The following is a 27,010-nucleotide window of genomic DNA, read 5'->3' as shown; positions in this document are numbered from 1 at the left end:
AGAAGCAGACTGCAGAAACCGGGTTGGCTCAGTGGATAGAGCGTCAGCCTGCGGACTGAAAGGTCCCAGGTTCGATTCCGGTCAAGGGCATGTACCTTGGTTGCGGGCACATCCCCAGTAGGGGGTGTGCAAGAGGCATCTGACCGATGCTTTTCTCCCATTGATGTTTCTAACTCTCTATCCCTCTATCTTTCTCTCTGTAAAAAATGAATAAAATATTTTTTAAAAAGAAAGAGGCAGCCAGCTGTACTGGCCCTTTGCTATTCTCTTCACTGTTCCCACCCCAGAGGGTGGGCCGGACACGGAGGCCCCGCCTCTTTGGTCTCCCAGTTCTTGACACCCAGGCTTCGCCGTGAGCCCTGCTGGTGTCTCAGCAGACAGACGCCTTCCAAGGTCACACGCCTGGGAAGCAGAAGAGCTGCAAAGGTCTCAGGGTCCACGGTGGCTGCTCCCAACAGCACACACAGCCTTCCTCAGAAGGCATTCAGCGCACCGCACTTTTATTTATGGAACCGTGTGCTGCATACCTAACACACACTCGGCACACTATCAACACCGAGGTGGGAGTGCAGGGTCCTGCCCTGGAGACACTTCTATTTTTATAGAAGGAGGAAAGCAGCCACACGGGAAATAACAGCCATCGTAAAGGGTGGAATCAAGTGCTCACGTGTGTGGCACGGATTATTCATGCAACAGAAACCCAGAAGCCAATACCGTACGAGGAAACGCGACAACAAGCAGGGCACTTTAACATTAGAGGATGTTGGTGGTGGTTCTGATACTCTCCTTTTGCTGTTTAATTCCATAAAACATCTGAAAAGAGTGACCTATTGTTTGTCGCTCACCACATTAAAGAGCTTTTCAGAGAAGGGATGTGCCGGGGATACGCTCAGTCAAGGCTAAGGCAATATGTAGTAAGTGCTTCTATGGCTACAATTAGCGATGGGAAACACATGAAGAAGATAAGGGGAAATGGGAAGACAGCTCTAACCACTCACATGGGCTAGCAATTACTGAGGGAAAAAAGGGGCCCGAGGTGAGGAGGAGAGGAGATGCAGAACGCAGGCTGGAGACTTGGAAGACAAGCTTCACCAAAGCTGGTCTCCGGGCCCCGGGTTACGTTCACTTCCTGCTGGTGAGAAGAGCATGGCCAGCACAGAACCCCAAATGGGCGTGGGCGAACAATGGAGCATGTACTTTGACTTAAATCTACACAATGTTTTTTTGTTTTGTTTTGGTTTTTTAAATATATTTTATTGATTTTTTACAGAGAGGAAAGGAGAGGGATAGAGAGTTAGAAACATCGATGAGAGAGAATCATCGATCAGCTGCCTCTTGCACACCTCCTACTGGGGATGTGCCCGCAATTCAGGTACATGCCCTTGACCAGAATCGAACCCGGGACCCCTCAGTCCACAGGCCAACGCTCGATCCACTGAGCCAAACCGGTTTTGGCTACATGATGTTTTATTGTTAGAAAACCAACCAACCCATGAGTAGCACAAACACGGGTCAAGTAAACACTGAAAGCCCCCTGTTTTCCCATCCCCCAGCTCACAGGGAACTGAGTATGGATGTGGCTAACGGTTTGCCCTGCAGGGGCAAATAGATGCAATGAGATGCCTTGTGCATTGACTGTTCTTACATATCCCTCTGCAGCTTGCTTTGTGCACTCACCAGAGTGGCTTAGCATCTTTCTGATGAGCCCAGACAGGCAGACGGCCTCACCTTTTTTACTGCATCGCAGTCTGCTCCTGACTGCACCAGGATGTGGACTTAGGGACATTCAGGGGGCTCTCGCCATCTCAGCTCATCCCGCAGCGACAATCCTTGTTCTATCCTAACACTGCATTTTGTGCTCCAAGAAACCCCGCTTCTGCGGCCCGGGGCCATCCATAATGTGCATTTCCTCCTTTGTCCCTCAGCGGCGCAGAGACTTCCTCCAAATGGTCCTGGATGCCCGCCATTCCGCCACCTCCGTGGGCGTGGAGGGCTTCGACATCGTCACCCAGGTCTTCTCCAACGAATGCTCGGCGGGCCCCTCCAAGAAGCACCAGCCCAGACGCCCGTCCAAGCCTCTGACGGTGGATGAGGTCGTGGGCCAGGCCTTCCTCTTCCTCATCGCTGGCTACGAGATCGTCACCAACACGCTCTCCTTCGCCACCTACCTGCTGGCCACCAACCCCGACTGCCAGGAGAAGCTCCTGAGAGAGGTGGACCATTTCACCGGGAAACACGTGAGTACAGGTTGGGCCCCGCGGCCCGTGTTTGTCGAGGTGGAACCTGTTTTTGTTAACCGCCTCGCTAAAATCACATGCTGCGTTTGCAAGATGAAATAGGGCCATTGCCCACCTTCTCCGTCTCTCTGAGTTAGCAAGTAAGATGTAGTGTTCAGAACAACAGAAGGAAAAACAACAAGAAGAAACATTCTAGCGCATGCCTTCCCTGTCTGTGTGGGGCCATCCCTGAAACCAGGCCTGGCTGCTGCAAAGTCCTCGGTTGGGCAGGGTCAAAGGTCAGGGGTGGGCAGAAGGTGCTGCTTCCGGTGTTCTGGCTGTCGCGGTGCCATGCTCAGGGAGGCAGGTGTGAAGGCACGAGAGGGCATAGCGCAGCTGGGCGAACACAGGAGAGCAGGTCTGTAAACGGAGTCGGGCGAAACGGGGCCGATGGTGCAGAGTCCAGACTCTGGATCTTCCTTCCAGAGGAGGCCCCTCCTTGCTGGACTTGAGGCACACATTCAAGGGCGCCAAGTTAGGCTACTTTATGACGCCTTTTTTTTTTTTTTTTTTCCTGGATGCTTATGTGTGCATTGCTTTGACTTATGAGTTGTTAAAGAAAATCACTGTTAAAATCTGTGCTTTAAAAGGGAGACCACCGGCCGAAATCGGTTTGGCTCAGTGGATAGAGCATCGGCCTGTGGATTGAAAGGTCCCAGGTTCGATTCTGGTCAAAGGCATCTACCTTGGTTGCGGGCACATCCCCAGTTGGCGGGCGGGGCGGGGGGGGGGGGGGGGGATGGTATGCAAAAGGCAGCTGGTCGATGATTCTCTCTCATCCATGTTTCTAACTCTCTATTCCTCTCTCTTCCTCTCAGTAAAAAATCAATAAAAAATATTTTTTTTTTAAAAGGGGGAGACCACCGTCATAGAAGTCTTTCTATCACATTCTGACGTAATCACTGCATTCACAGTTTTGGGAGGTGGCCCATTCTGTTATTGGGACCATTAGAATCCCCCCCCCCCCCCCCCCATATATTGAGCTGAAAACTGTCTCCCAGAAAATTCTACTTCTTTATCCCACTGGGGGAATTAAATGCACGGTTAGCCTTTCCTCTCCAGTGCATTACATATGTTACTAATTGCTCTAAGTTTTGGCTCATCATGAGCTATGGTCAGCCTAAAGTTCCACCATGTGATGACAAATGCCAAACTGAACTTCCCCAATCCACTGCTTGTGTAATTGATTTTTTTTAAAGCCTGGATGCAAGGGTTTATATTTATTCTTATTATTGCTCAAGTCAGTCAAAATAATTTTGAATCTTGATTCTGCCATCTGTCATATTAGCAATTCCTCCAGCTCTGTGTCATCTGAGACTTGCTAAGCATGTCTCCTATTTCATCTGAGTCATTGATTAAAATGTTGAACAGGGCAGGGCTTCCCTCCAGGTTGACATTGATCCATGAATCGATGTTCTTTGGGCACGGAGTCTCAACAAGTCATGAATCCAAATCACTCTGCTACCCACTCCCACCACCTCTCGGCTCCTACTTTATTGTGGCCTTTTTAATTGAGGAGGGGGAGGAGGAGGAACCAAAGATGACTGGGATACATACTGAAAGAGAAGTAACAGACACTGGAGGGCACATCTATTGCGATGTGTTTGCTGGCAGGTAACAAAACCCCAAACGAAACTTATTTAAAGGGTGGAGGGGCTTATTAGGACAGAAAACTGAGCAACTCAGGAATAGATGTGGCTTCAGGCAAACTTTATAAAGGCCTCAGTGACATGCTCCGGCCCCAGGTCTCCAGTTTTTGGTTGTGCTTCTGTAGTATGGCCTCATTCTCAGTTGTGCTCCAAACTCCGAGCAGCCTGCCAACAACGTTTGGATACTGGCTCCCTTGCTCATCATCAATGGAGCAAAGAGTGTATGTGGCCCCAGCTTTTCAGCAAGAGACATGAGGTTCACTCTGATGGGAATGTGTAGGCCACTGCCCATTCTTGAAGCAAGTGTTGTGGGGGAATGGGGTACAGATGGGCTTGAAGCAATTAATCACACCCCCAGAGTCAATCATACTCAAGTCCAAGGACTGAGAACTTGGGAGAGCACCTCCCAGAGGGAGTTCCGGTTGTTGTCCCAGGAAGGCAGTAGAGACTGGCCCTAAATACGCCAAAGGCGGGTCGAACTAAAGACGTTTAAGCATCTGATGAGTGGCCAAGCAGTAGGCAGACATGGCAGTGGGTTACACAGGTAGAAGTCATGCTCCTTACCTTCGGGGAATTTAATCACTAATTGAAAAATAAAAACAAAAACAAAAAAATAGGGAGAAATAAGAAGTGATGTCTATTAAAATATCTCCCTTGAAAATAAAACCCTCAGGGCAATCAAAGGCAGCAAATGATCAAGTCTAGTCTGTGTGGGGTGATGCAGGGAGCGTGGGCTCCAGGAGCCTGTCTCACCAGCGCCATCATAACCCCACCTGGTTTGTGTTCCTCTCCCAGGAGGCCTCAGGGAGTGTTCCACAAGCTTCCAGTCCAAGGCCCTCACAGACACAACTCCACCTCTGACATGGCCTTCCCTGACCATCACCCCAGGGAGGACGGCATTATCTCATTAAACGCTGGCTCTTTCAAATCCCCCCGGCCCAGGATGGGGGCTTCTTTCCCCAGAGGGTCACCTCCCAACGGGCTTTGCTAGGTACGGAGGGACCATTGGCAAAGAGACATTTTAGTAGGTCAAGTTTTGAAACTTGAGCTTGCACAAAACCATCTGGGAAGGGTGTTTGGAATGCAGGCCCCAGGCCCCCACCCGTGGGGATTCTCATTCCATGGAGTCTGGCTGGTGCCTAGGAACCTGCATTTTAGAATGAACAGCCCACGTGGTTTTGATGTGGGTGGTTCCTAGTTACACCTTGTGCAGACAGCTTAAGACTCTCAGGGTCCAAATCCCAATTCTAGGAAGAAACAGCGCCCAAAGCCCGACCATAGTCATGCAAATCCCCAGGCCATTTTCTGTCTCCAGGTAACAGTTGGCACTGTCTCTGAGAAATAGGAATACAGTGCATCTTTTAAAAAATTAAATTTGGTCGTCATAATTGTGCTACTAGTAGTATAGCTTCCCGCATGATATGCACTCAATAAACATTTATGAGATCTCTTTTTTTAAAATTTTTTCCCCTTGTTCTTCTTTCTTCTCCTTCTGATAATCAGTTTTCTTAATACAGACCATCTGTCAGGATATGGAAGTGCAGATTATATATGTTCACACATTAGATATTTTCCTGAAAATTAGCATGGAAAGAATGACTTGTTATAATTCCCTGCTGGTTTGCATTCAACAAATATTCCTGGAGTGCCAGTTCCTGCCAGACGTGGCCCCAGAGGCTCCCCAAGGCTGTCCTGACCTGGCTTTTCCGTGAGGTCCCCGTAGAGCCCCGCACAGCTCAGGAGATGGTCTTCCCCTGCGTTTGTCAATGAGACCGCTGGGTGTGAGCTCCACAGTTTCTTTTCTGAGTCACATCCTTTTACGGCAACACCCTAGGTGAATCTCATGAACTTCTGTCCCTCTTTAAAAAAAAAAAAAAAAAAAGAGTATATATGTGCCCTGTATCAGTTAGGATTTTTTCTGTTGACAGAAAAATCAAAGCAGATTGGCTCGGGGGCTTATTGACCCACGTATCAAAGAAATCTGGTCTGGCTGGTGTGGCGCAGTGGATGGAGTGTCTTCCCATGCACAGCCTACGTTCTCTCCCAAATCGTCTGGCTTTGGACTTCTGTCTGGCTTTCCTTCCTCTCATTCCCCATCAAATAGCGGCTTAAAAACCTTCTTTCTCAAGTCACCCAATCTCTTGGAGAGCTCTCTCTTTTCTCCGTGTCTTCTTCGTCACATTGAAGAGGAGGAGCGTTCATTAAATTCGAGTTGAGAAGGGGAAAGATTTGTAGCACTTGTGCCACACGGAACATTAAGAAAGCACGCCCGTGATTTAATAAGACCTTTGTAATGTGGGTGCTTCGTTGCGTTCTCCGATATCTAATTTTGAAAAGGATGAGAGAGCGAAAACAACTTCTTTCCATATAAATTGTTTTTGCTATAGCGTTAGCACTTTATGTGGAAATTATCGACTTTTGATCTAAACCATTCTCTTTTTATCTCATTGGTGCCGGACTGTGCCAGCCAAAAATTTATGACCCATTTTCCTTCTGCTTAATTGTTGTTATAAATCTGTGCGGAACCCCGTTGTAAATTTATCACAAATTGGGCTAGATTGATAGATAGCCTCTCGTTGGGATCATTTGAACATAGTTATGCCCTAGAAGGAAGGCCACATTCCGAAATGTTCTCGTGAAGAGCTGCTTTGTAGCCATTATAAATATCTAATTAAAATAAACTCACTCTTTTTCTCCTAAGGATAAAAGGGCATTCCACGCTGGGTATTTCAGCTGATTAGCTTGTGCTGCTCGTGTGTGCAAGGTTGAGGATTTGTTCCTTGAAGCAGCCAGGGGATCTCAGAGGAAAATAGCATAGTCTGTGGCTACATTAAAGGAAAAAAAGGAAGAGCCATTTGCCTCCAGCCAGCTGTTTTGTAAATACTCATCCTTTGTAACAGAGGGAGGGTTAGTGGAAAAAATGCAAGTAGCTTAACACAAACTTATCCTCACTGTGGGGGCAAACGTCTCCCACTTTGGATCTCTCCCGGGGCAAATTTCCAGGGTCATGTCCACACAGGGTGTAGGGCAAAGTTGCCTTTAAGATTCAAGTGAAGAACCGGAAATGGGTTTCCCTACCGGGAAGGGTTCCTGCCTCGATCTGCTCGGGTCTCACCATCCTCACATTTAGGAGGATCCATTCAGGTGCTCCCCAGCCACCCAGGCAGGAGTGGTCCATCTGACGCATCCCTTCCCCACAGACCCTAGCAGCCCAGCAGAACACGGATCAACGAGGCACAAGGAAAGAGGTAGGAGCCAAGGACAGCTTGCAGCCCTAGAGCCAAACTCTAAAACAAGACAAGAACCGGGCCACCGGGCAGGGCCGCCAAGGGCAGCACCAGACGTTCGGTGTGGGGAGCTGGTTAGATGCAGGTGCTGACTCGGCGGGTGTGGGGCGGGGCCTGAGGCTCTGCACTCCCAGCAAGCTCCCCGGCGGGCGATGTGGAAGCTGCGGGTCCGTGGCCCACACTGCCTTCAGCCAGGTTCTAACACCTACCCTGCCTCTCTCAGTTGTCACGTAATTGTTTCTCACGACAGGTAACGCACGGATGTTCTGCAGTGCTTTACCTTTTGTTAGTAAATGCAAACAGCCTCAAAATGAATCCAAAAATAAGGATGCCACTCTCACATTATTGAGTAAGAGACAAAGTGATGAGGGCATTGCCCAAATCCTGGGTGTTTCTGGAAGTGTGTTGCCCATAACCCTAAAATGGTCTGGCCTCCTTAAAGAATTCTCTCCGGGGCGGGGAGCTAGGGAGCGCTCCGGAGTTGATGGAAGGTCATGTACGAGGCAGATGGGGATGGCCACCAGCGCCTTCCCTCGGGGTGCACCTGCACTCGGGGGGCCCTGCCACATCCAGCAGGCAGCCGTCAGGCCAGGTCTTTCAGGCAGGGAGCACCTTCTGGACCGAAGCTCCCCAATGAGCCCTTCGGTAGATGCCAATCCAGAGGCCACGTCCAAGTACTGTGGTCGAAGCAGCTCCCCTGACGCTGCCCCCGTGGAGCCCAGCGCAGACCTGTACTGTCCTCACTGTGGAACAGGAGCCTCAGGAGGCCCTTAGACTGTGTCCAACTCACCCACGTCCTGTCCTTCCTTCTGGAAGCGTCTGCCCCCGGAGACGCAGGCTCTCTCACCCTTCCCTGGCATCCCAACAGCCAATAGCAGCGCAGAGAAGTCTTGACGGCCTACAGGAGGGGCCTCCCGGTGTGGTACCTGGAACTCCATCTTGGAAGCTACCATAGGTGGCCCTGCGACCACAGCTCCCACTTGGGGAAGGAAGAAGGAAGACAGGGTGCAGGGCACTTCTGTGCCCCATGAGTAGACAACTCCAGCGACACCAAAGAGGGGTGACCAGCCAATCTGGATCAGGTGGCAGAGCCCCGTTTTCCACTGCCCGTACGGTTATCAGACACACGCACCAGCCTTTGCGGTCCAGGTCAGCTGCCCAATCTCCCCTTGGGGACACCTGCAGGAAGGCAGACTGCGCCCATCTGTGCTGTGAATGTGTGCTGCTCAGTGTCATGGGCTTCCTCTGCCACCACCCAGGGCCCGCTCCTCCACATTGGCAGGGGCAGTCAAAACCCAAGCCCACCTGGCCCCTGGGGAAACGGACCCAACTTGACTGTGAACGGCTCCCAGGGGCCTTGGCCGTGGCGGCCACACCCCCAGGCCTTGTGGTCCGCTGCCTCTCCTTCCCTTTCTTCTCCCTTTTCCTCTGGCCCCACATCCTGGGTTTCTCTTTCTCTCTGCTATACAGTTCGCAGCACTCTTTAGTCTTCTTTATTCTTTTTCTGGCTCTGTTCCCCGAGGTCCAGAGAGGCAGCCAGGCTTCCTGCTTCACCTCCTGACCCTCTGTCCCGGTGGGGCCCCGGGCAGTCCCGGAGCCTGTGAATTTGCATAGTGATGTCTTTTGTGTGTCCGGTGGGGATGGTTGAGTGGGAGGCCGGTGGAAGAGCAGGAGGAACGTGCAGGTGTGTTTCTGGGCCACCGGGCTTAGTCAAGTGTAGCGCTTGAGCACTTGCAATTTTTAGCAATTAATGCTCCGCATCCCCCTCCGCCGGAGTCCCCGCAGAGCCATCCTGTGCCGGCAGAGGGAGAGGTGACCTGCAAAGAGATGGTCCTCCCGGGAATGGGCCACGCCAACCAGCACATCCTGAGTATTTTGTCCTCACTGCCGGGGCCTCTGGGCTGAGCATTGCTAAGCCGATAAGCTTTTCCGGGGTCGGTTCACATCAGTCCAGAAAAGCGAGAATTAAAAACAAACTTGGGAAAGTGAGCTCTGAGGTGAAGCTTGGCGTTCTGTGGGCCCACTTGACATGGAGCTGGATTCTCAGCTGAACGGCTCATCTATCTGACTATTGCTCACATTACAGGCTCTTAAAACATCAAAAATATGGGTTTTACTCCCAACAATTAGCTCTTGGAATAAGGAATTAACACACACATTTTAAAAAAAACAACAAAAAAACGGAAGTCACTGGACTCTGTTGACCAAACCATCTGTCTACCCGTGGAGCCCAGTGGTGTCTGCTGGGGCAAAGGTAAAGACTCCTGCTCCCTGAGGACCCGACCCGTCCCCAGGGTTAGACTTTCACCATGAGGGCTTCTTCCTTTGTTCCAGCCCTTTACCCAGGACTAAAATGCCACCACTCTTGGGAGGGGTGATATTCTCAACCCCCACAGGACTGTCTTCTGCCTGGCACACTGGTGTGTCCCAGGGCCTCCAACATGCCTGGCTCATGGAGGCTTGTGATGAGTGCCAGTTTGCCCACTCTCCTCTGTCTGAACACAACCTGGTGGTGGGGACCCCCAGGAGACTCCTGGGAGAAAGCACATGGTTACTCGCCCTGGTAGACGGGGTCAGGGAAGGCCACTGCCCAGGTAGAGGCAGGCGAGGGAAGGCAGCACTCAGCAGTGCCTCCAGTCCTTCAGCGGTGTTCCCACAGGGCTTCGGGGCTATTCACACACCCGCCACTCCGTGCCCAGAACTGTCCGCCAAAGGAAGGGAGGACCCGGACGGCTCTGAGGGGTCTCAGGGCCATCTAGGGCAGCCTCCCATCGAAGACCGAGGTCTGAGAGATCGTGTTGCGCTGCCTGAACGCTCCCAGGGACAGGACTATCCACGGTCCCTGTCATCCTGGATAAAGCTCTTCCCACATCAAGCTGAAATCTGTCCTCACTAATTGCCCACCTACTCACCCTTGTCTCTCCTCTCCCTGTTCATGGTATTTATGTACTAGCCGTCAGCAAATGAATAGCTTCCCCCGGGGCGTGGGGGGCCAATCTACACCCACTAATAGCTGGTCACCAGGCATCTCAGAGGGAAGAACAATTGGAAAGTCAGTAAGGCATAAGGGGCCTTTCTGAAGTGTTTGCTGTGGATAGCATTATGTGTGTTTGTGTGTGTGTGTGTGTGTGTGTGGAGTGGTGTGTGTGTGTGTGTGTGTGTGTGGTGTGGTGTGTGGTGTGTGTGTGTGTGTGTGTGTGTGGTGTGGTGTGTGTGTGTGTGTGTGTGTGTGTGTGGTGTGGTGTGTGGTGTGTGTGTGTGTGGTATGGTGTGTGGTGTGTGTGATGTGGTGTGTGTGTGTTGTGTGTGTGTGTGTGTGTGTGTGTGTGTGTGTAGCCAAATATGGTATGTGTGAAAACATCAACTGCCTGAGCCTGTGCAGCCAGGCATATGAATCTCCCAGATCAGAAAGGATTATTTGACTCCCCTATGAGTTGCAATGTGTAAGGTTTATAAAGTTAAGCACTTAGAATTCTGTCTTTAAAATTTAAATATTTAGATTGGGTCCCTAGGACACAAAAGGCAATGTCTGTTTCTCAATCGCTTAACTTGATTTTTCCCCTCTCTATAAGTTGTTTGTCAAGGCCTCCTTCCCTGAGTGTTCCCTATAGGAGGAATGTAATTAGACTCCCCTGGCCTCCCCTGCTGGGACCCGACTGGGGCCGGAGCTGCGGGAGCATAAAGCAGACACCCCCGAGAAGAACCCTTGTCACAGAGATGAGAAGGGGATCGACTTCCCTCTGGCCACGAACAAGAAGCTTTAGAAAGCCACCCAGGCTCTTTTGGCAACGGGCTTAGTCTCGGAGACGTTTTAATTAGAAATCTAAGGCTGGAGGGAAGAGGACACTCCCCGTGCCTCCTCAGCTGTGTGCAAGGCCTTTAACTCAACGGGATGGCGGAGAAGGAGGGAGGGCCAGGGGAGGGCCATTCTGGAAAAAGAACAAACTTCCTCATGAAAATGGCGCCAGGTGGTACACTGGCCCCACCCGCCACTGTGCTTGAGGTCCCCCTCCCTGGGGGCAGTTCTCACCCCTTGTTGGGGGCAAGCGCTCTCCAGCCAGGTGCAGGCAGAGTCATGAAGCTCTCAGCGAGGGAGCAGCTCCCAGTCACACTCACAACAAACCTAGACTCTCTCTGACCAAGCACATCGCCACCCAAAGGGGGCCCGAGCCGTGGGTGCTGGGCCCGGTCCTCCCAGTGGCGCACTCAGAGGCAGGAGCTGCCACTCCCCCGCAGTGTGACAAGGATGACTGGCAGAGTCCTTTGCTCCTCCTCCTCCTGTCTGTAATATGGGGATATGAGTCCTGGCCGGTAATTCAGTGGTTAGAGGGTCGGCCCACACACCAAAAGGGGTCACAGGTTCGATTCCTGGTCAAGGGCACATAACTGAGTTGCAGGTTCAATCCCCTGACCTTGCTGTGGCATGTGCAGGAGTCGAGCAACTGATGTGTCTCTCTCACATCAACATTTCTCTCTCTCTCCCCCTCCCTCCCTCCAACTCTTTCTAAATAGCAATGGGAAAAATATCCTAGGATGAGGATTTTTTTTTTTTACTGGGGATATGAGTATATAGGTCATGCGATTGTCGTGAGGATTAGATGAGTGAGCCCATGTACGATCCTGGGCACAGTGGCAGGGGTACATACAACGCTGGGGTCACCCCTTGCTGTGCCTCCGTTTCCTGATCTGTGAAAGAAAGGCACGGACTGGACTTCTCCTCCTCTGGCAAAGGTAATGACCCGCGGATGTGTACATGCCAGACCCTAAGCCAAGTGTGTCACATGCAAGTGTTAGCTTGATCCTCACCATAACTTTCTGAAGAAGGAGCAGTCACACCCCCTTTAACCAGTGGGGGAAAGGAGCTGGGGAGGAGCAGGACCCCAGGAGAGAGAGAGGCAGTAAGGAACTGACTCATGCGATGGCGGGGCTGGGGCAAGGGCAGGCCAGCCGGCTGGTCACTCAGCCGGAGGCGATGCTGCATTTTGAGGCAGGACATCGCTGTCTCCAGGAAACCTCAGGTTTTGCCCTCCAGGCCTTCACCTGGCTGGACGAGGACCATCCTCATTGTCAAAGGCAGCCTCCTCCACTCACACTGCAAGTCACCTGCAGCCACAGAGCACCTTCACAGCAACACTGAGACTCCCATGATTAAACACCTGGGCACGAGTGGGTGCCCACCCCGGAGTCCTCACTGTCCTCCCTCTCCCCGGTCTCTGCTGGATGCCACGGGCGATGCTGTCCTGCCTGGGGGCCGTGCACCGCTGCTCGGGCCATGTTCTTCTCAGTTCAGAAACGTCCTTGGGACACGGGGGATCTGGGGGCCAGCTTTGCATCCTGAGGCCACAAAGGGGCCACCTGCCCTCCCTCCCCACTGGACACTCAGCCGTTCCAAGCAGTTGGCGCCTGATTCCTGCTATCTGCGCTGTATACAGCTGCCCCCCGGGAGGTCTGCGCTGCAGGGTCTCCTGTCCGCCCCAAGGCCCCAGAGTCTCCAACGGAAGTGGGCCGAGGTTTTAGACTAGACCCCAGCCCACCACTAGGCAGAATCTGACTTTAGGCAACTGGGGACCGTCTAACAGTTCCTTCTCCTACCCACCTGACCACCTAGACCGGGGACCCACATGCACATCAAGGCCCAACAGCAGCCGTACATAAGTGTCTTCAAGAACTTCTACAAATGGCGTGTATTTGGGATCCACCCCAGGAGATTCTACAGTGAGGCCAGCACCCCACTTTTTTAAAAGCCCCCCGAGTGACTGTGAGGTGCAGGTACGGGAAGAACTATGGCCACACGCCCAGAGGTGTACGTACCAGCTGCACTTGAGTCCTTGAGTCGCACTGTGCACAACATGACTAACGGGATAGATACTCGGCGCAATCGCTGGAGATGCTTTTTGCTCTTGGGAAAACACTCCCTGAGTCACGAGGAAGTAGTGGGCTTTCTGTGACTGTGCTGTGGTTCAGGTCCATCCACAGAGCCACAAGACCAAGGCCTGGCAAGACCCTCCAGGGGACTGCTCTTAGGATTATGGCCCTTAGACATGGAAGAGGCCATCTGCTCTGTGCCCATACCCAGGAGCAGCAGGGGCTATTTCTCCATCTCACAACAGATGCCCAGGGAGGTTCCCTCACAAGCCACGTGCTACCTCAGAATTCAGGGAGTGTTTCTAGCTGCCTGGAGCCTCTCTCTCTCTCTCTCTCTCTCTCTCTCTCTCTCTCTCTCTCTCTCTCTTTTTCTCTCTCTTGCTCTCACTCTCGCTCTTTTTCTCTCCCTTCCCCTCAACCTCTCTCCTTTCTCGGAAAAGCTCATTTAATGATCCTCCAGCCTGGCTGCAAATTAGTGATTTGTAGACCTGAAAGATGCTAATGATAGCGGTCACCAGCACCATCATCATAACAGTAAACATTTATGGAGCACCGTAATTACTCTTCATAATAATTTTATGTGTGAGATAAATCTGACCTAACTCTGTAAAGAAAGGGGTCCTACTAACAAGAGCCTTGTGTAAGTCAGAAACCTAGAGGCATCTAATGGGAAAGTCTCCCGTTCCAGGGGTGTTGTTCTGAGCTCAGTGCGCGGTGGGCCTCTCACTCAGTGTTAAGGGTACTGTCCATCTTCTCTGTGCTCAGCCTGCGGCCAGTGGCTGATGGTAGCTCTCTGCTGTCTGTGCTGGCTGCGTTAGGTTTTCTTACAGAAACACCCCGTTTCCGAAGTGTTTTTATCACAGGGTGATTCTTTGGAGCCAAGCATCTAATATCAATGAGTATTGGTAATGATTAGGATAAAAATAAGAAGAAGAAGAATTACTATTTATTGAACACATGCTCTGTGCCTAAGGCTGGGCCAGGCAACTCTAACAACCACTTTGACATCTCCCCCAGGTTAAAGATTAGGACATTGAAATAGAGAGCAAATGACTAGCTCAAAGGAGAAGCAGAACCCACATGTGACCCCATGTCCACAAACCGCAACATTCTCTTGGGAAAGACCCAGAGGTTGGTGGGAGACAGATCTCTGAGAGCCGGCAGCTAGCTGTCCAGAGCGGGTTAGCTCCCATTTAGACCCATTACGACCACTTGCTAGCACTGTGACAACCAGGTCCCTGTCAAGGTGTTGGGAAGACCCCAAAGCCATTTTTTCCTCCTCTCTCGGTGTCCTCTCCCTGTCCTCTGCCACCAAGTACCAAGGACACGATCAGGACAAATGGCATTTTTACTTGTACCTTCAGTTTTGTTAGACTAAGAAAGCGTAAGAAGCCAACATGCAAATTTACCATAAACAGAAAAACTAAATTAACTCCCTTCAACAACCAATAAACAATAGGCCAGGCAGCATAAAAGTCCATAGCCAAAGAAAGAAAACTAAGCCAAAAAGAATCTTGTTACTTTTTACTTAACATTTGACAAAATGACATGCCCTTGTCTGCCCTTAAAATAAAATCCTATCACTACGTCCATGTACAATTTTTCCCACACCTAAAGTCGAACAGATCAGGCATTTCTCTGTTCATTCTGTCCCTTGGGTTTCTCACCTCGGGAATAATTCATATGTTACACCTGCCATCGATCACTGCATCCAGTGGCTTTTTCTCCCTGTCCCTCAACATTTTGCTCACTTGGTAAGGTCTGTGGTTGTCTGGACAAACGGCCTTCTCGGGCTCCGTGAGATTTCTGGTGATACAGGCAGAAATCCAGCGAAACAAATCCTGCCCGTGGCTTATCTAAGGGGTATCCTGCTAAATGTCCATCCGTGCTTGCTTTTCTCTTCTACAGCTGAAAGAAGGGTTAACCCCCACCCCCTCCCCCAAATCGCATTTCCCATATCAAACTTCAAAGCCTAGGGAGAGGCAGGCAGGCTTTTGCTGACCGGCTCATTCATTTCCAGGCGGTTCCGCTGGAACAAGAGGCGGGCCTTGGGTGTAATCCATTCCGCTCCGTCTCGGACAGAAACGTCCAGAAATCAGATCCTCCTAGTTGCCCGTGTCATCAGAGGCCTCTCCCTCCTCAGCTGGGAGAACCAGTGACCAAAAAAGCAACTGATTTTTCCTCTTGGAATTTGCCTTTCTTAGTCATTTTCAGAAAGTCGGAGTCAGCAACTTCAGAAGGAGTTTCATATTCTATCCCCTGCTCCTCCCCGCCTCCTTCCCCTTTTCTTAGGCCAGTGGTAGGGAAACTGCGGCTCTCGAGCCACATGCGGCTCTTTGGCCCCTTGAGTGTGGCTCTTCCACAAAATACCACGGCCTGGGCGAGTCTGTTTTGAAGAAGTGGTGTCAGAAGAAGTTTGTTTAAAAAATTTGGCCCTCAAGAGAAATGTCAATCGCTGTACTGTTGATATTTGGCTCTGTGGACTAATGAGTTTGCCAACTGCTGTCTTAGGCAAAATGACACACTTCTGCTTGTTGGCCCTAAGACAAGCTCCGCTCTTGACGCCATGAGTGCAAGGTTCTCTCTGTCACCACATCCAGGCGCACAGCAGGTGCTCTGTGTTAGTGGAATGAATGAAGAAAAGCTAACGTTGAAAGAAAACCAGAAAACATTCCGTCTAATGCCTTTTATTTTGCAGATAAAAAAAACTGAGGCAGAGGACATTAGGAGGCAGCTAAGGTCCCTCGGGGTGTGGATACCTGACTCCCAGGCCCATGCTCATTCCACTGTGGGCTCCACTGGCCAGTCATGGGGTCTGGGAAGACTGAGCGTAGACAGCGTGCCCCTGCCCCGCCCCCACCCCGGGCAGGAAGCGTTTGCCTTTGTAGTGGGGAAGCAGGCACAGTTCCCGCCCAGCACGCCACTTTGACGTTTCCCTCCGAGTCTGTATTTTCTCTTCTGGGCGAACAAAGAGTCCTTTTTTAATCGCATCAGCCTCACCTGCCCTCCTCCCTGCAATCTCTGCTGCAAGCAGCCTGTCCTCCGAGCCTGGCCTGGCATTCTTCAAAGATTCCTTACAGCCATCTGGCCGCCGGCCCTCCTCCCAGCCTCTGCTCTCAGGACCACGCCGAGGGCGTCGTGTGCCCTGCACCAGCTCTTTCCCCGCCCTCCCAGCACAGACGCCAGCCTTTCTGCCCCAAACAGGGTGCCACAATTAGGAAAACAGAATCATCATCGCTAAAAGCAAACACAAAACTCGGGGGCATGCCAGGAGCCGCGAGAGAATAGGCCAGGCCGTCCTCAGTTGAAAAACTAAGCAGATCCACCCGAAGATAAGCCATCTATCTCCATTACGCTCTGAATATTCAATTAGCCAACTGGTGGGCATGTCCACAGCCAGGCGACAGCCAGGCAGCAGCAGAAAGCGGGTTTCTCTCCCCTTTGTGTGTCATCACCAAGACACAGGAAGGCCGGAGAGTAAAGACCACGTGACCTCCCGTCTGCTTGTCCAGTGACGCTAACCTTCGCGAAGCACAGTTTTTAATGGTGGGAAGCCGCCAACTTCCAGATGAAAGTCAGGGATGTTATTTCACCGCCAAGCTGGGTTTCTTCTGAAAGGCATTAACATGGAGGAGAGCAGCCGCGGGCCACTGCCTGGGATTGTTCTCGAGCATTCTGGACAGACCATAAGTAATTTGGTAATACGCTCACAAAAGACGCCGGCTCTGTGTGTCTGCGGCTGTGGCATTTGGCGAGCCGGAGGCGATCAGAGCCACCAAAACGCAGAACAAAACTCTTATCAGAAGGTGTCATTTTTTTTCTAAATGTCATATATACAATTTTTATTGGAGCATGATGACAGAGAGCGAATAACTTAACATACATTTGCATAATAGGATACAGCTGTTAATTTATGATCCTAGGAAAGCACCAAGTTTTGTAGTTTGGGGCACTCAGAAGTCTTCATCTTTGGAAACTTCCCCCCCCCCCACCCCACCCAGTTTTCTGCTTGTTTATTACTTACCTAGGGATGCCACATAAAATACAATTGCCTGGTTAATTTTAAATTTCTGATGAACAGCATCATTTTTTTTTCTTTAGTATATGTATGCCTCGTGCAATTTTTTGGACATATGTATACTAATAAGTGATTCCTTGCATAGCTGAAATTCCCATTTAACTGAATGATTGTATTTTCATATGATAAATCTGGCGACTCTATTATTACTTAATAAACACCGTAAGCCCTACGGGCTCTGCTGGCAGGGAGGGGGGCTGTTGTTCAGGCACAGGCACCAGCCTCGGGGACTTCGGTACCATTAGCAGAGTCAAAGGAATCGTTTATAACAGCGCCAGAGAATGGGGAAACTGAGGCAAGCGCACCTGGGATATTAGAGCTATGTTTTTCAAACTTTTTTTTTTTTTTTTACCCCAGCTTATCACCTCAGCTCAGAAAAGTGAATGAGGAGATTTTTAAATTTTATTTTATATTTTTAATTGATTTTTAGAGCGAGAGGAAGGGAAAAGGATAGAGAGATAGAAACATCATCAATTGGCTGCCTCGGAGCCTCGATGCTGCCCGGGGTCTCGGCAGGTGCATGTGGCTCCCCCACAAAGAGGGTCCCTCTGGGTCACCCCTGAGTCACCCCTGCGCGGCTCCTCGGGGTGCCCCCTCCCTTACAGCTCAGAGCCCTCCTTCCCTTCCGACAAAACTCTCTGGCCACCCCGTGTGTCCAGGACAGCAGTTTGCTAGGGACCAACAAAATGATCACATATCCAGGATCTGAGGACGTTAGAGGTTGTTACTGATCGCAGCAACCAAGGGTCCCAGGCAGGACCTGTGCACACGCCCCGCTGGGTCCATGCCCCTCACGAGGCACCTGCCTCTGGCCGGCCCTCAGCTCTGAGTGCAGAGCGCACCCTGGGACAACCCGCTTCAGGGAGGGCGGGAAAGCCCTCCTGTGCTGTCCTCTGCCTGGTGCCGTCACCGCCATCGGGGTCACCCACTCCACCCTCTCTGCCCGGTGACCTCCACACGAGCCCCTCGGAGCCTCCGTGTTCCCGCCTGCACAGTAAAAATTCAATGGAATGGCACAGGTGGAACGCACCCTGCGCCTGCCCACAGGACTCAGAGTAGCTGCAGACCTCCCCTTTCTTCCGGAGACGCCATTGGCTCCGCTCCCAGCCCCCCACGGCCGGGCTTTCTCTCCCTGGCCCCACTGTGCACCCCCATGTCCTGTGCCCTACTTCCTCGCCCCTCACCTGGGGCCGTGGCTCGGGGAGACGCAGAGGCCTCTGCAGGGGCTGCAGCTGGCGTCCGGCCCGGAGGGGGCTGCCCTGTCTCACAAACTCTCCTCTCTCGTAACCGTACACACGGTGCAGCCTTCGGGCAGGACACACAGCTCCGGCCACAGCCTGCGCCCACGGGAGTGGCTGCCGGAGAGCGGGAGCTGGGGGCCGCTCCTCTGCCTGTTTCCTTGTGGCCACAGATGGCCCTCCTGTCTTCCAAGGAGCCAGCCTTCTTCGTTAGGTCACCCCCCCACTCTGAGCCCGACCCTGTGACCTCTCATCCCGGACCCGCCGAGGCCATGAGGCTGTCCTCCCAGGCGCTGCTGGGGGCCCATCTGCTGTCACCCTGAGAGGGTAGGAGACAGGGCCCTGCCACAGGCCTGGCCCTGCTCAGCCATGCCCACCTCTCAGGGCTGCTTCTGTCCTCCAGGGGCCCTCACTGCCCTCCCTGCCCCCACTCCTGCCGCCACCTGGCCCGTGGATGTGGACTTCACCCCTGGCTGCCTGGCCCATGATCCCAGGAAAACCTCTCCAGCCCGCTGGTCCCCCCCCACCCCCTCAGGGCCTCCCTGTCACTCTGGGCCCCGGAGGGACCCGCCCGCCCCTCCTTAAGGCCCGGTCCCTGGGAGAGGCCTCACTATGTGCCGGGCCGGGGCGGGGTGAGGGGTGAGGGGGACGGGGAAAGGCAGTGGATTGAGGCCGTGGGCACGTGGAGTGCTGCAGGAGCTGCAGACACGGAAGACTAAGGGAACAAACGATTCCTTAAGATCCGCGGCCAAAACAAATTGCCGTAATTAGCCCGGGCCGCTGCCAGTGCACACGGCCGCCGCGTGGCCGGCGCAAGGCGGGAGGCGCGGCCGCAGAGCGTGCGTTCCAACAAACGGCCGTGAACGTGCGGCCCTGATGGAACTCGCTTCAGTTTTGCTCCAAAACCTTGTTTAAGTGCTTTTATTGTTTCTGTGCGAAAGAACACAGAGCGCTTTCTGAAAATGGCTTCAGCGGAAGCCCCCCCTGCTCTGGGAAGTCTTCCCGATCCCCGGCCCCCACCCCGGGGGCAGACCGGTGGCCCCAGGGTGCCACTGCGTGGCCCCAGGGCGCCCGCACTCCCTCCGTGGGGGCCTGAGGGCTCGTCCGCCTCTGCCCTCCCCGCCCCCCAGAACAACGCGGGTATACAGCCGGCGCCGGGAGGCCCTGCCCCCAGAACAACGCGGGTATACAGCCGGCGCCGGGAGGCCCTGCCCCCAGAACAACGCGGGTATACAGCCGGCGCCGGGAGGCCCTGCCCCCAGAACAACGCGGGTATACAGCCGGCGCCGGGAGGCCCTGCCCCCAGAACAACGCGGGTATACAGCCGGCGCCGGGAGGCCGTGCCCAGCCGAACGCTGGTCAGGGTGTGGAAGAGGCAGTTTGTAAACATCAGGGAGGCCCAGAGGTTGGGAAGGGGACCTGCAGGACAGGTGAGTCCTTGTCAGAAAGGATCTGTCAGCAGGATCCCTAAGGTAAATAAAATCATCCAATAAATGCGAGAAGAAAGGAAACCATAAACAGAGGACCTTCTCTCGGGGGCGTGAGGAGGGCTGGCCTGCCCCCCTGGGCCAGTCATCCTCTGGGGGTTCTGTCCCACCTAGAGCAGCCCTCTATGAAAGGTTAACAGAAGCGGGGCCCAGGGTGGGGCTTGGGGTGAAGCCCCCGGGGCTCAGGCAGCTCCGTCCAGAGGAGAGGACGCCCCAAACTGATGCTCTGGGGTCTGCAGGCCCAGCTGGCCCAGCAGATGGCGGGTGGGAGGAGAGGGCCTTGGCTGGGAGCACTCAGCACCCCGTTGCCCTAGACATGGAGTGTGTGGGTCTCACTTGCAGGGGAGCCTCCGGCACCCTCTCTCCCCTGCCTGCGGGCTTCGGGGACACGTGCAGGAAGAATGCAATGGGGCAGCCCTTACCTCCCCTCCATGCCCACCTCGGGGAGGACAGCCCTCCCCACCTGGTAGGAGGGGGAGGGTCTGCCAGGCCACAGCTGAGCGGGGCCCACTGCCGGCCAGCTGGCAGGAGCCATCCCCCTCGCCCGCGGCCGGCCTGCACCCAGCACACAGAGGCTGGGCAGGAAGGCAGGGTCTCAGCTATTCTGAGCAGAAATCAGCCACCGAGGCTCTGAGACACATGCTGGAGTCCCCTCCCACCCCTCAAATTATTTTATAAACGTTTCCTCCCCAGGAGCCTCATTCCTCCTTATCCCAGCCCGCTCCGCCCTCTGAGAGGCAGGAGAGACGGTCTGTGCTCACACAGGCCCGCGGCCACCGGACGCTGGTGCCGGCCGTTATTCCGGGCCTGGGCGTGCTTAGCTGCCTTTACAGAGGCCGTTCTTGCCCAGGTGCCCTCTTCCCTGAGAGCCACCTGCCACGGGGAGGGGGAGCAGCGCCTCGGGTGGGCAGGTGGGGAGCCAGGGCCGTGCAGGTGAGAGGCGGCCCTGTGCCCGGGCCCGGCTGTGTGGCCGTGGGCCAGCGGCCCTGCTCCCGACACCTCCGCCTCCTCCTGTGCAGAGCGCAGTCCTGTGAGGACCAGACAAGGTGACAGAGGCGTCCTCTCAGTTCCTGGCAGACAGAAGCGATCAGCTCTGTGCACACCCCGGGGTCTCCACAGGCCCCTGAGGGACAAGCACCCTGGGGGTGGGAAGGAAACAGACTGATGGGCTGGGAGAGGTGCTGGCTGGTGATGCCCCCAGATCAGGGCCCGGCCACCGGCTGCTCAGAAGGATGGGGGAGGGGGCTCCATTCACGCTTGAGGGCTCACGGTAACAGACAAGGGAGGCAGAAGGACGAGCCTGTGCAGAGGACACAGGATTTGAGAAGCCTGGTGTCCCTTCCAGCAGCAGTTCCCCGTTCCCACCAGCCCCGAGCCTGGCCCGGGCAGACAGGTGCCTGAGGGCCTGGAGCCCCTGCCTCGCTGCCTTCTGATGGCCTCCCGAGCCCCTGGCCTCCCTGCAGCTGCAGCCGAGCCCCATCGATGCTAAAGGATCATGGTTGCTCCCTTTCCTCCCGCACAACCTGGCTTGGGCCTGTGAGCAGCCCCCGGTTAGTGGGGTGCACTGAGCACTGCAGGCTGTTCCCAGTGAGCCCACCCCTGGCCACCCCGAGTCCAGGAAAGGGGGCGGGTAGCACAGGTGTCATGGTTTCCAGCTGCGCGTGGGTCTGCCTATAGCCACAGAGCCCTGACCTTAGTCTTGCCCCCAGAGCGGGCCAGCGTTGAAGCATATCTCCAAGGCCCAACCGACGCGCAGGTGCAGGGTTTATCTTCTAGAATCTTCCCCCTCCTCTGATGACAGGACTGGGGACTTCTCATGAGCCTCTCCCCCAACGCAGCCCCCATGGAATCCCCAGTTCTCCGCAGCACGGCTGTCTCTCCTGCGGCGCCCCCACGCGCAACAGGGACCCCCACGGCCTCCAGACAGCAGGCGTAGAAACAATCGATACTTCTGCTCCTCATCGCATGTCCCAAAGCAGCAGAATTACACACAGAGCTTCTGAAGAAACCCTATGCACATGGTGCCTTATGAGGGCTCCTTACTACAAGCTTCGAGGTGTGACCCCTGCCCATTTTTTAAAATATATTTTATTGATTTTTCACAGAGAGGAAGAAAGAGGGATAGAGAGTTAGAAACATCAATGAGAGAGAAACATCGATCAGCTGCCTCCTGCACACCCCCTACTGGGGATGAGCCCACAACCAAGGTACATGCCCTTGACCAGAATCGAACTTAGGGCCTTTCAGTCCATAGGCTGATGCTCTATCCACTGAGCCAAACTGGTTTCGGCACCCCTGCCCATTGTACAGATGAGCCGACTTAACCCTGGTAGCCTCCTGACTGGCCGTCTTCCGCCCAGATCTGATGGAGGCCATGTCTCCGCTCCTCCATTGTGATAGGGAGATTCAAAAATCTCGGGTGTTTGTTATAAAAAAGTGATAAATTGCTCTTTAGACTTTTGATGTTTAACTTCAAAACTTACTCTTAGCGAGGGCGGGGGCATAGTTTAGCTGGTTTGATGGAATTATTTGTCCTCTTAAAAGGAGTGGTGAGCGAAGGTTTCGGTGTGGGCAAAGCGAGGGCAAGCCCCCTGACCCCTCTGGGCTGTGGTTCCTCTTCTGAACACGAGAGGGTTGGGCGGGTGTAACTCCTGGGCCTTCATTTTTTACCATCGTCCTGTGGCTGTCGTCCTCGCCTGACAACTGGTCGACCCTGCCCCAAACTGGCCAACAGATGTGCCTCCCTTCCGGGCATTTGTTAAATGTGGTTCCAGACGCCACGTTGGGCAGTAGACATGGTTCTTGGGCAAAGAACTTATTTTCTTTTCTTTTTTTTTTTTTAGCTTGTCCTCCCCACTTATATCCTAAGATGTGAGAATGGACTGAGCAGGCAAGAGGGAATTTAAAAAGAGCTCAGGGGGAAAAAAAACAAAACCCCAAAGCTCTGCTATAATGAATCCTATCACAGCGAAGATCTCTATCTAACCAGAAATTCTCAGTCCAGACAATGGCTCATTTATTTCCAACAATATTCAATACGGCTGCATTCCGGCCAACAAAGGGATTTCTACAGGTTCTGGGAGCTGGTGGCAAAGGGATTTAACCCACACCGAAGGGAGAGCTGCTCGGTTGTAGACGCCCAGGCCTGAGGGAGGGAGGCCTTTGTAAATAACTCGGAAGGTGGGCTGCTGACACGTGGTACCTCCCGGGCAGCACCTCACCTCCCGGCGGTGGGAGGCGGAGATGGAGCACCTCCCGCTCGGGGAGGACGAGGAGGAGGTCCGGGTGAATGTGCGGGGAGAGATGGCGCTGCCGGCATGGTACGCCGAGCCAGCAGCAATCGGAGGAAACGGGCCCTTCCTTCCAGGCCCCCAGATGATACGTTTTTATAAACATCCAGGCAGCCGGGGCTCCCGGGCTCTCCAAACACATTTCAGGTTCATGGTCAGCGAGGCTCTGTCCTGAGCGTGGGCACTGAGGAGGGGGCAGGAAACCGGAGGGCGGGCGGGGTCTGGGATCAGCCTTCTGCACTTAGCATGCAGTGTCTTTTAGGCCAAGTGGACAAAAAAATAAATTCCAGTGCTTAAAGCGCTTATCTTTGTTTACCATTCCCCAAACACTGAGTGACCCGGGCCCTGGCTCAGATGAATTATCAGCGCCTGCACACAGGACCAAGGATGGGAAGGCGGGGGGCCGGGAGGGGGCGGGGGTGGGGGATAAGTAGAGCAAGTGGATCTCTCCACGTTCCTCTGACCTTTGTGACATTCATTCGGCCCGGCAGAGTGACCCGGGACCTGCTAATGTCGAAGGCTGTCCCGGGGGAAGGGGGAGGGTTGTGACACATCAGGCCAGCCCAGAGGTGAAAGGCCCCGTGGAGCTGCCCACTTCCACCTCCTGCTGGTGAGCGATCCGTGAAGATCCCACAGAGACCCTGTCAGATGCTCAGAAACAGCCTTTGGAAATCTCCAGCGGGCACGGGGCTTGCCTAGTTCCCTGTTAAGTTCCTCTCATTTGGCCTGGCCAGCGCGGCTTAGTGGTTGAGCGTAGACCTATGAACCAGGAGGTCACAGTTCAATTCCCGGCTAGGGCACATGCCTGGGTTGTGGGCCTGATCCCAAGTAGAGTCGTGCAGGAGGCAGCCGATCAATGATTCTCTTTCCCCCTCCCTTCCTCTCTGAAATCAATAATATATATATAGTGTTCCTTTCATTCAAATACCATTCCCTACATTGAGTCAAAGTCCTTCTCTCTTGGACTTACCCACTGGGCCCGATTCCGCCCGCAGTAACTACAGGGGATGTCCTTTCCCTTTGCCACACGCTTGCTGCTCAGCCACGTGACTGTGCCCTTGCTTCTCCCCTGGGCTTGCTCAGCCTCCTAGGAGGGTGTGTGGGTCCCTCCTGCTCCATCCCCTCTCCCCCCGCCCATCCTCTAACCCCACTGGTCTGGCTTTGGCGACCCCTCCCTCCCCCAGCTGACTGATGCAGTGGCCTCTCCTGGTTCTGAATCTCCTTGGCTGTGTCCAGGAGATCGGTGACACTGTCTGGGTCCCTTCCTTTCCAGTCTCTCTGTTACCTGTCCCCGGACAGTCCTTCGGTTCAGGCCCCAGCATCCAGCCTTTCTCTCCCACCCTGTCCCAGAGCACTCATTCATCTCCCCTGGACCCTCACACCCCTCCAGGCTGAGCGCCTTCTGGAGGAAGCAGCCCAGGAATGAAACCTGGGGATCACTCTCATCTCATCACTCCCTGACCTCTTATCTCCAAAGACCCATCTCCTTTAAGTAAGACATTACTTAAGTAAATATAAAAATAAAATAAAAATAAAAATAAAAATAAAAAAACCTTTAAAAGACCCACCTCCTATGGCAAGTCTCCCCCTATTATAATGTATATACTAGGAAGCTTTTAAGACAATATCAATTCCTGCCCCGCGATTCACACCAATCACTACTGAGTGTTCTGGGGTGAGGCCCTGCCACCAGGAGGGGGCAGCCAAGATGGAGAATGACTGCTCAGATTGTTCTCTCTTTCCCATTCCGATGGCGGACACTGGGACCGGAGCTCATCGCTTTTGCCTGGACCATTGCAGTAGTCTCTCCTGTCTTATTTCCAAGCTCTTCCAAACATCCAGCCTACACAATATTGCAAGATCAGGAAATACCACTTTCAGTGTTACCTCCACTCATCAGAAACCTTCAATGGCTCCCTATGACTCTAATAATAACTCTTTGCATGAACAAGTATATGGTTTCCCAAATACATAGTAAGCTGTATAGTAGGCGACTGTATCTTATCTCTTTTCCCCCTCCCAACCCTCCAGCTCTGCAAAATGTATGTCAGGTATCCAACATTTACCTGGGAGACAGCGAACAAAAAGAATCTGTCTGCAAATTAAATGCAGGGAACGTGGGCTGGGTGGTTTAACTGGCACTTAGATACGGGCTTATTTCTTTAAGCATCATATACAATCAATGTGAATGATCCATGGCCACGGAGAGAACAGAATCCCAAATATTAAAAAGCAGCAGATAACCCAAATACCCGAATCTAGTTGATTGTAGTGTGTTTTATGCTTATGACCGCTTGTGTCTGGTAATTGGAACAATTTTTAGAAATTCAGTAATTAGATGTGCCTTGTTTGCCAACCCCCTCCCTCAACACACACACACACACACACACACACACACACACACACACGCTATAGGAAGAGATAACTCAGCTCCCCAAATAATGCACTATTTTTTCTCCTCACCCTTTCCTGGAATAGAGATAGTGGTTCGGTTGCAGCCCGTTGGAGAGGGCGGGCAGAGAGGGTGAGAGAAAATAGAAGGAACCGAAGGAGAGTGGTGACAAGCTGCTTTTCGGCTGATGCGCTGTTGGAGTTGTAGGTAGTGTGTACCATCAATGTGTAAAACCGTTCAAAATATCTACGAAAGCTGAACACACACATCCCTGTGACCCAGCAATCAGTCCTGGGTGTGTGTATCCCCAACAGGAACGTGCACACCTGCTCGCCAAAAGCCATGTACACGCATGTGCGGTTTACTCACAACAACCCCCAGACTGGGAACACAGCAAACGTACAGAAAGGGACAGACTGTGAGGTGGCACACCGGGAGCGGACACAGGACAACTTCATGCCAGGCCAGGGGATGACTTTCAAGACACCATATTGCCCACACCTATGTATGTAAAGTTCTCACACAGACAGAAGTAATCTTTCGTACGAGAGGGCAGAGGAACGGTTACCCTCGCGGGCGCTCAGAGACTGGAAATCCTCCGTGTTTTGATCTGATGCTGGTCACACAGGTGTGCTCGCTTTGGGAAAATTCACTGAGCTACACTTTGGTTTGTGTTATATTTTGTCGTATGTATGTTATGCTTCCATAAATGGAAAGAAGAAGGAAGGAAGGAAGGAAGGAAGGAAGGAAGGAAGGAAGGAAGGAAGGAAGGAAGGAAGGAAGGAAGGAAGGAAGGAAGGAAGGAGGGAGGGAGGGAGGGAAGGAAGGAAGGAGGGAGGGAGGGAGGGAGGGAGGGAGGGAGGGAGGGAGGGGGGAGGGAGGGAGGGAGGGAGGGAGGGAGAAAAGAAGAAGGGAGGAAAAGGAGGAGGGAAGGAAAGAAGGAGGGAGGAAGGTCTGGGCAGCATGGCATGATGGGAAATCCTTGGCATCTGAAGATTTGATGGCACTCTGCCATTTACTAGCTGTGTGACCTCAGACAAGCCATGGACCTCTCTGGATTGTTTTCGTCAGTGAGATAGGCAACAGAAGCTCCCTCCTCACCTCAGTGCGGTTGTGAGGACCAGTGAGACCATGGCTGTGACAGTCCTTCGGGCAGGAAGGGATGGCAGGAGGCAGGTGCTAGTATTATAGATCTCTAAAGACAGACATTGCTCTGGGGTGAGCGCTACGAATAAAGCTCAACCCAGGGCCATGGGCTGTGAGTGCTGACACCGTGTGTGTGTGTGTGTGTGTGTGTGTGTGTGTGCTCACACGCGTGTGGGTGCACAGGCTGGTTACCGTGTTCTTTCATTACAGCTCTCCCCGCCCCCCATCTCTTACGGCCTGGACCTCAGAGTACAGAGCACCTGGAATAAGCCACGTGTTTGTGTGAGATGAGTCTGTCTCTT

At 53.2% G+C, this 27,010-nt stretch overlaps 1 protein-coding gene across 4 annotated transcripts in view; it reads left to right on the top strand.

Annotated features, from left to right (window-relative positions):
* Positions 1-27,010, top strand: part of TBXAS1 (thromboxane A synthase 1) — a 139,129-nt gene that overhangs the window by 98,824 nt on the left and 13,295 nt on the right. For all 4 annotated transcript variants that reach the window (XM_084896754.1, XM_084896752.1, XM_084896753.1 and 1 more), the window contains one exon: positions 1,926-2,237. In XM_084896754.1, the coding sequence (XP_084752880.1) occupies positions 1,926-2,237 (312 nt within the window). The remainder of the gene's footprint in view (positions 1-1,925; positions 2,238-27,010) is intronic.

This window comes from Pipistrellus hanaki (genome assembly GCF_964339955.1).
Source record: "Pipistrellus hanaki genome assembly, chromosome: 10".
Taxonomy (NCBI): domain Eukaryota; kingdom Metazoa; phylum Chordata; class Mammalia; order Chiroptera; family Vespertilionidae; genus Pipistrellus; species Pipistrellus hanaki.
The sequence above is the reverse complement of the archived record's forward strand: the minus strand, read 5'-3'. Positions and strand labels throughout refer to the sequence as shown.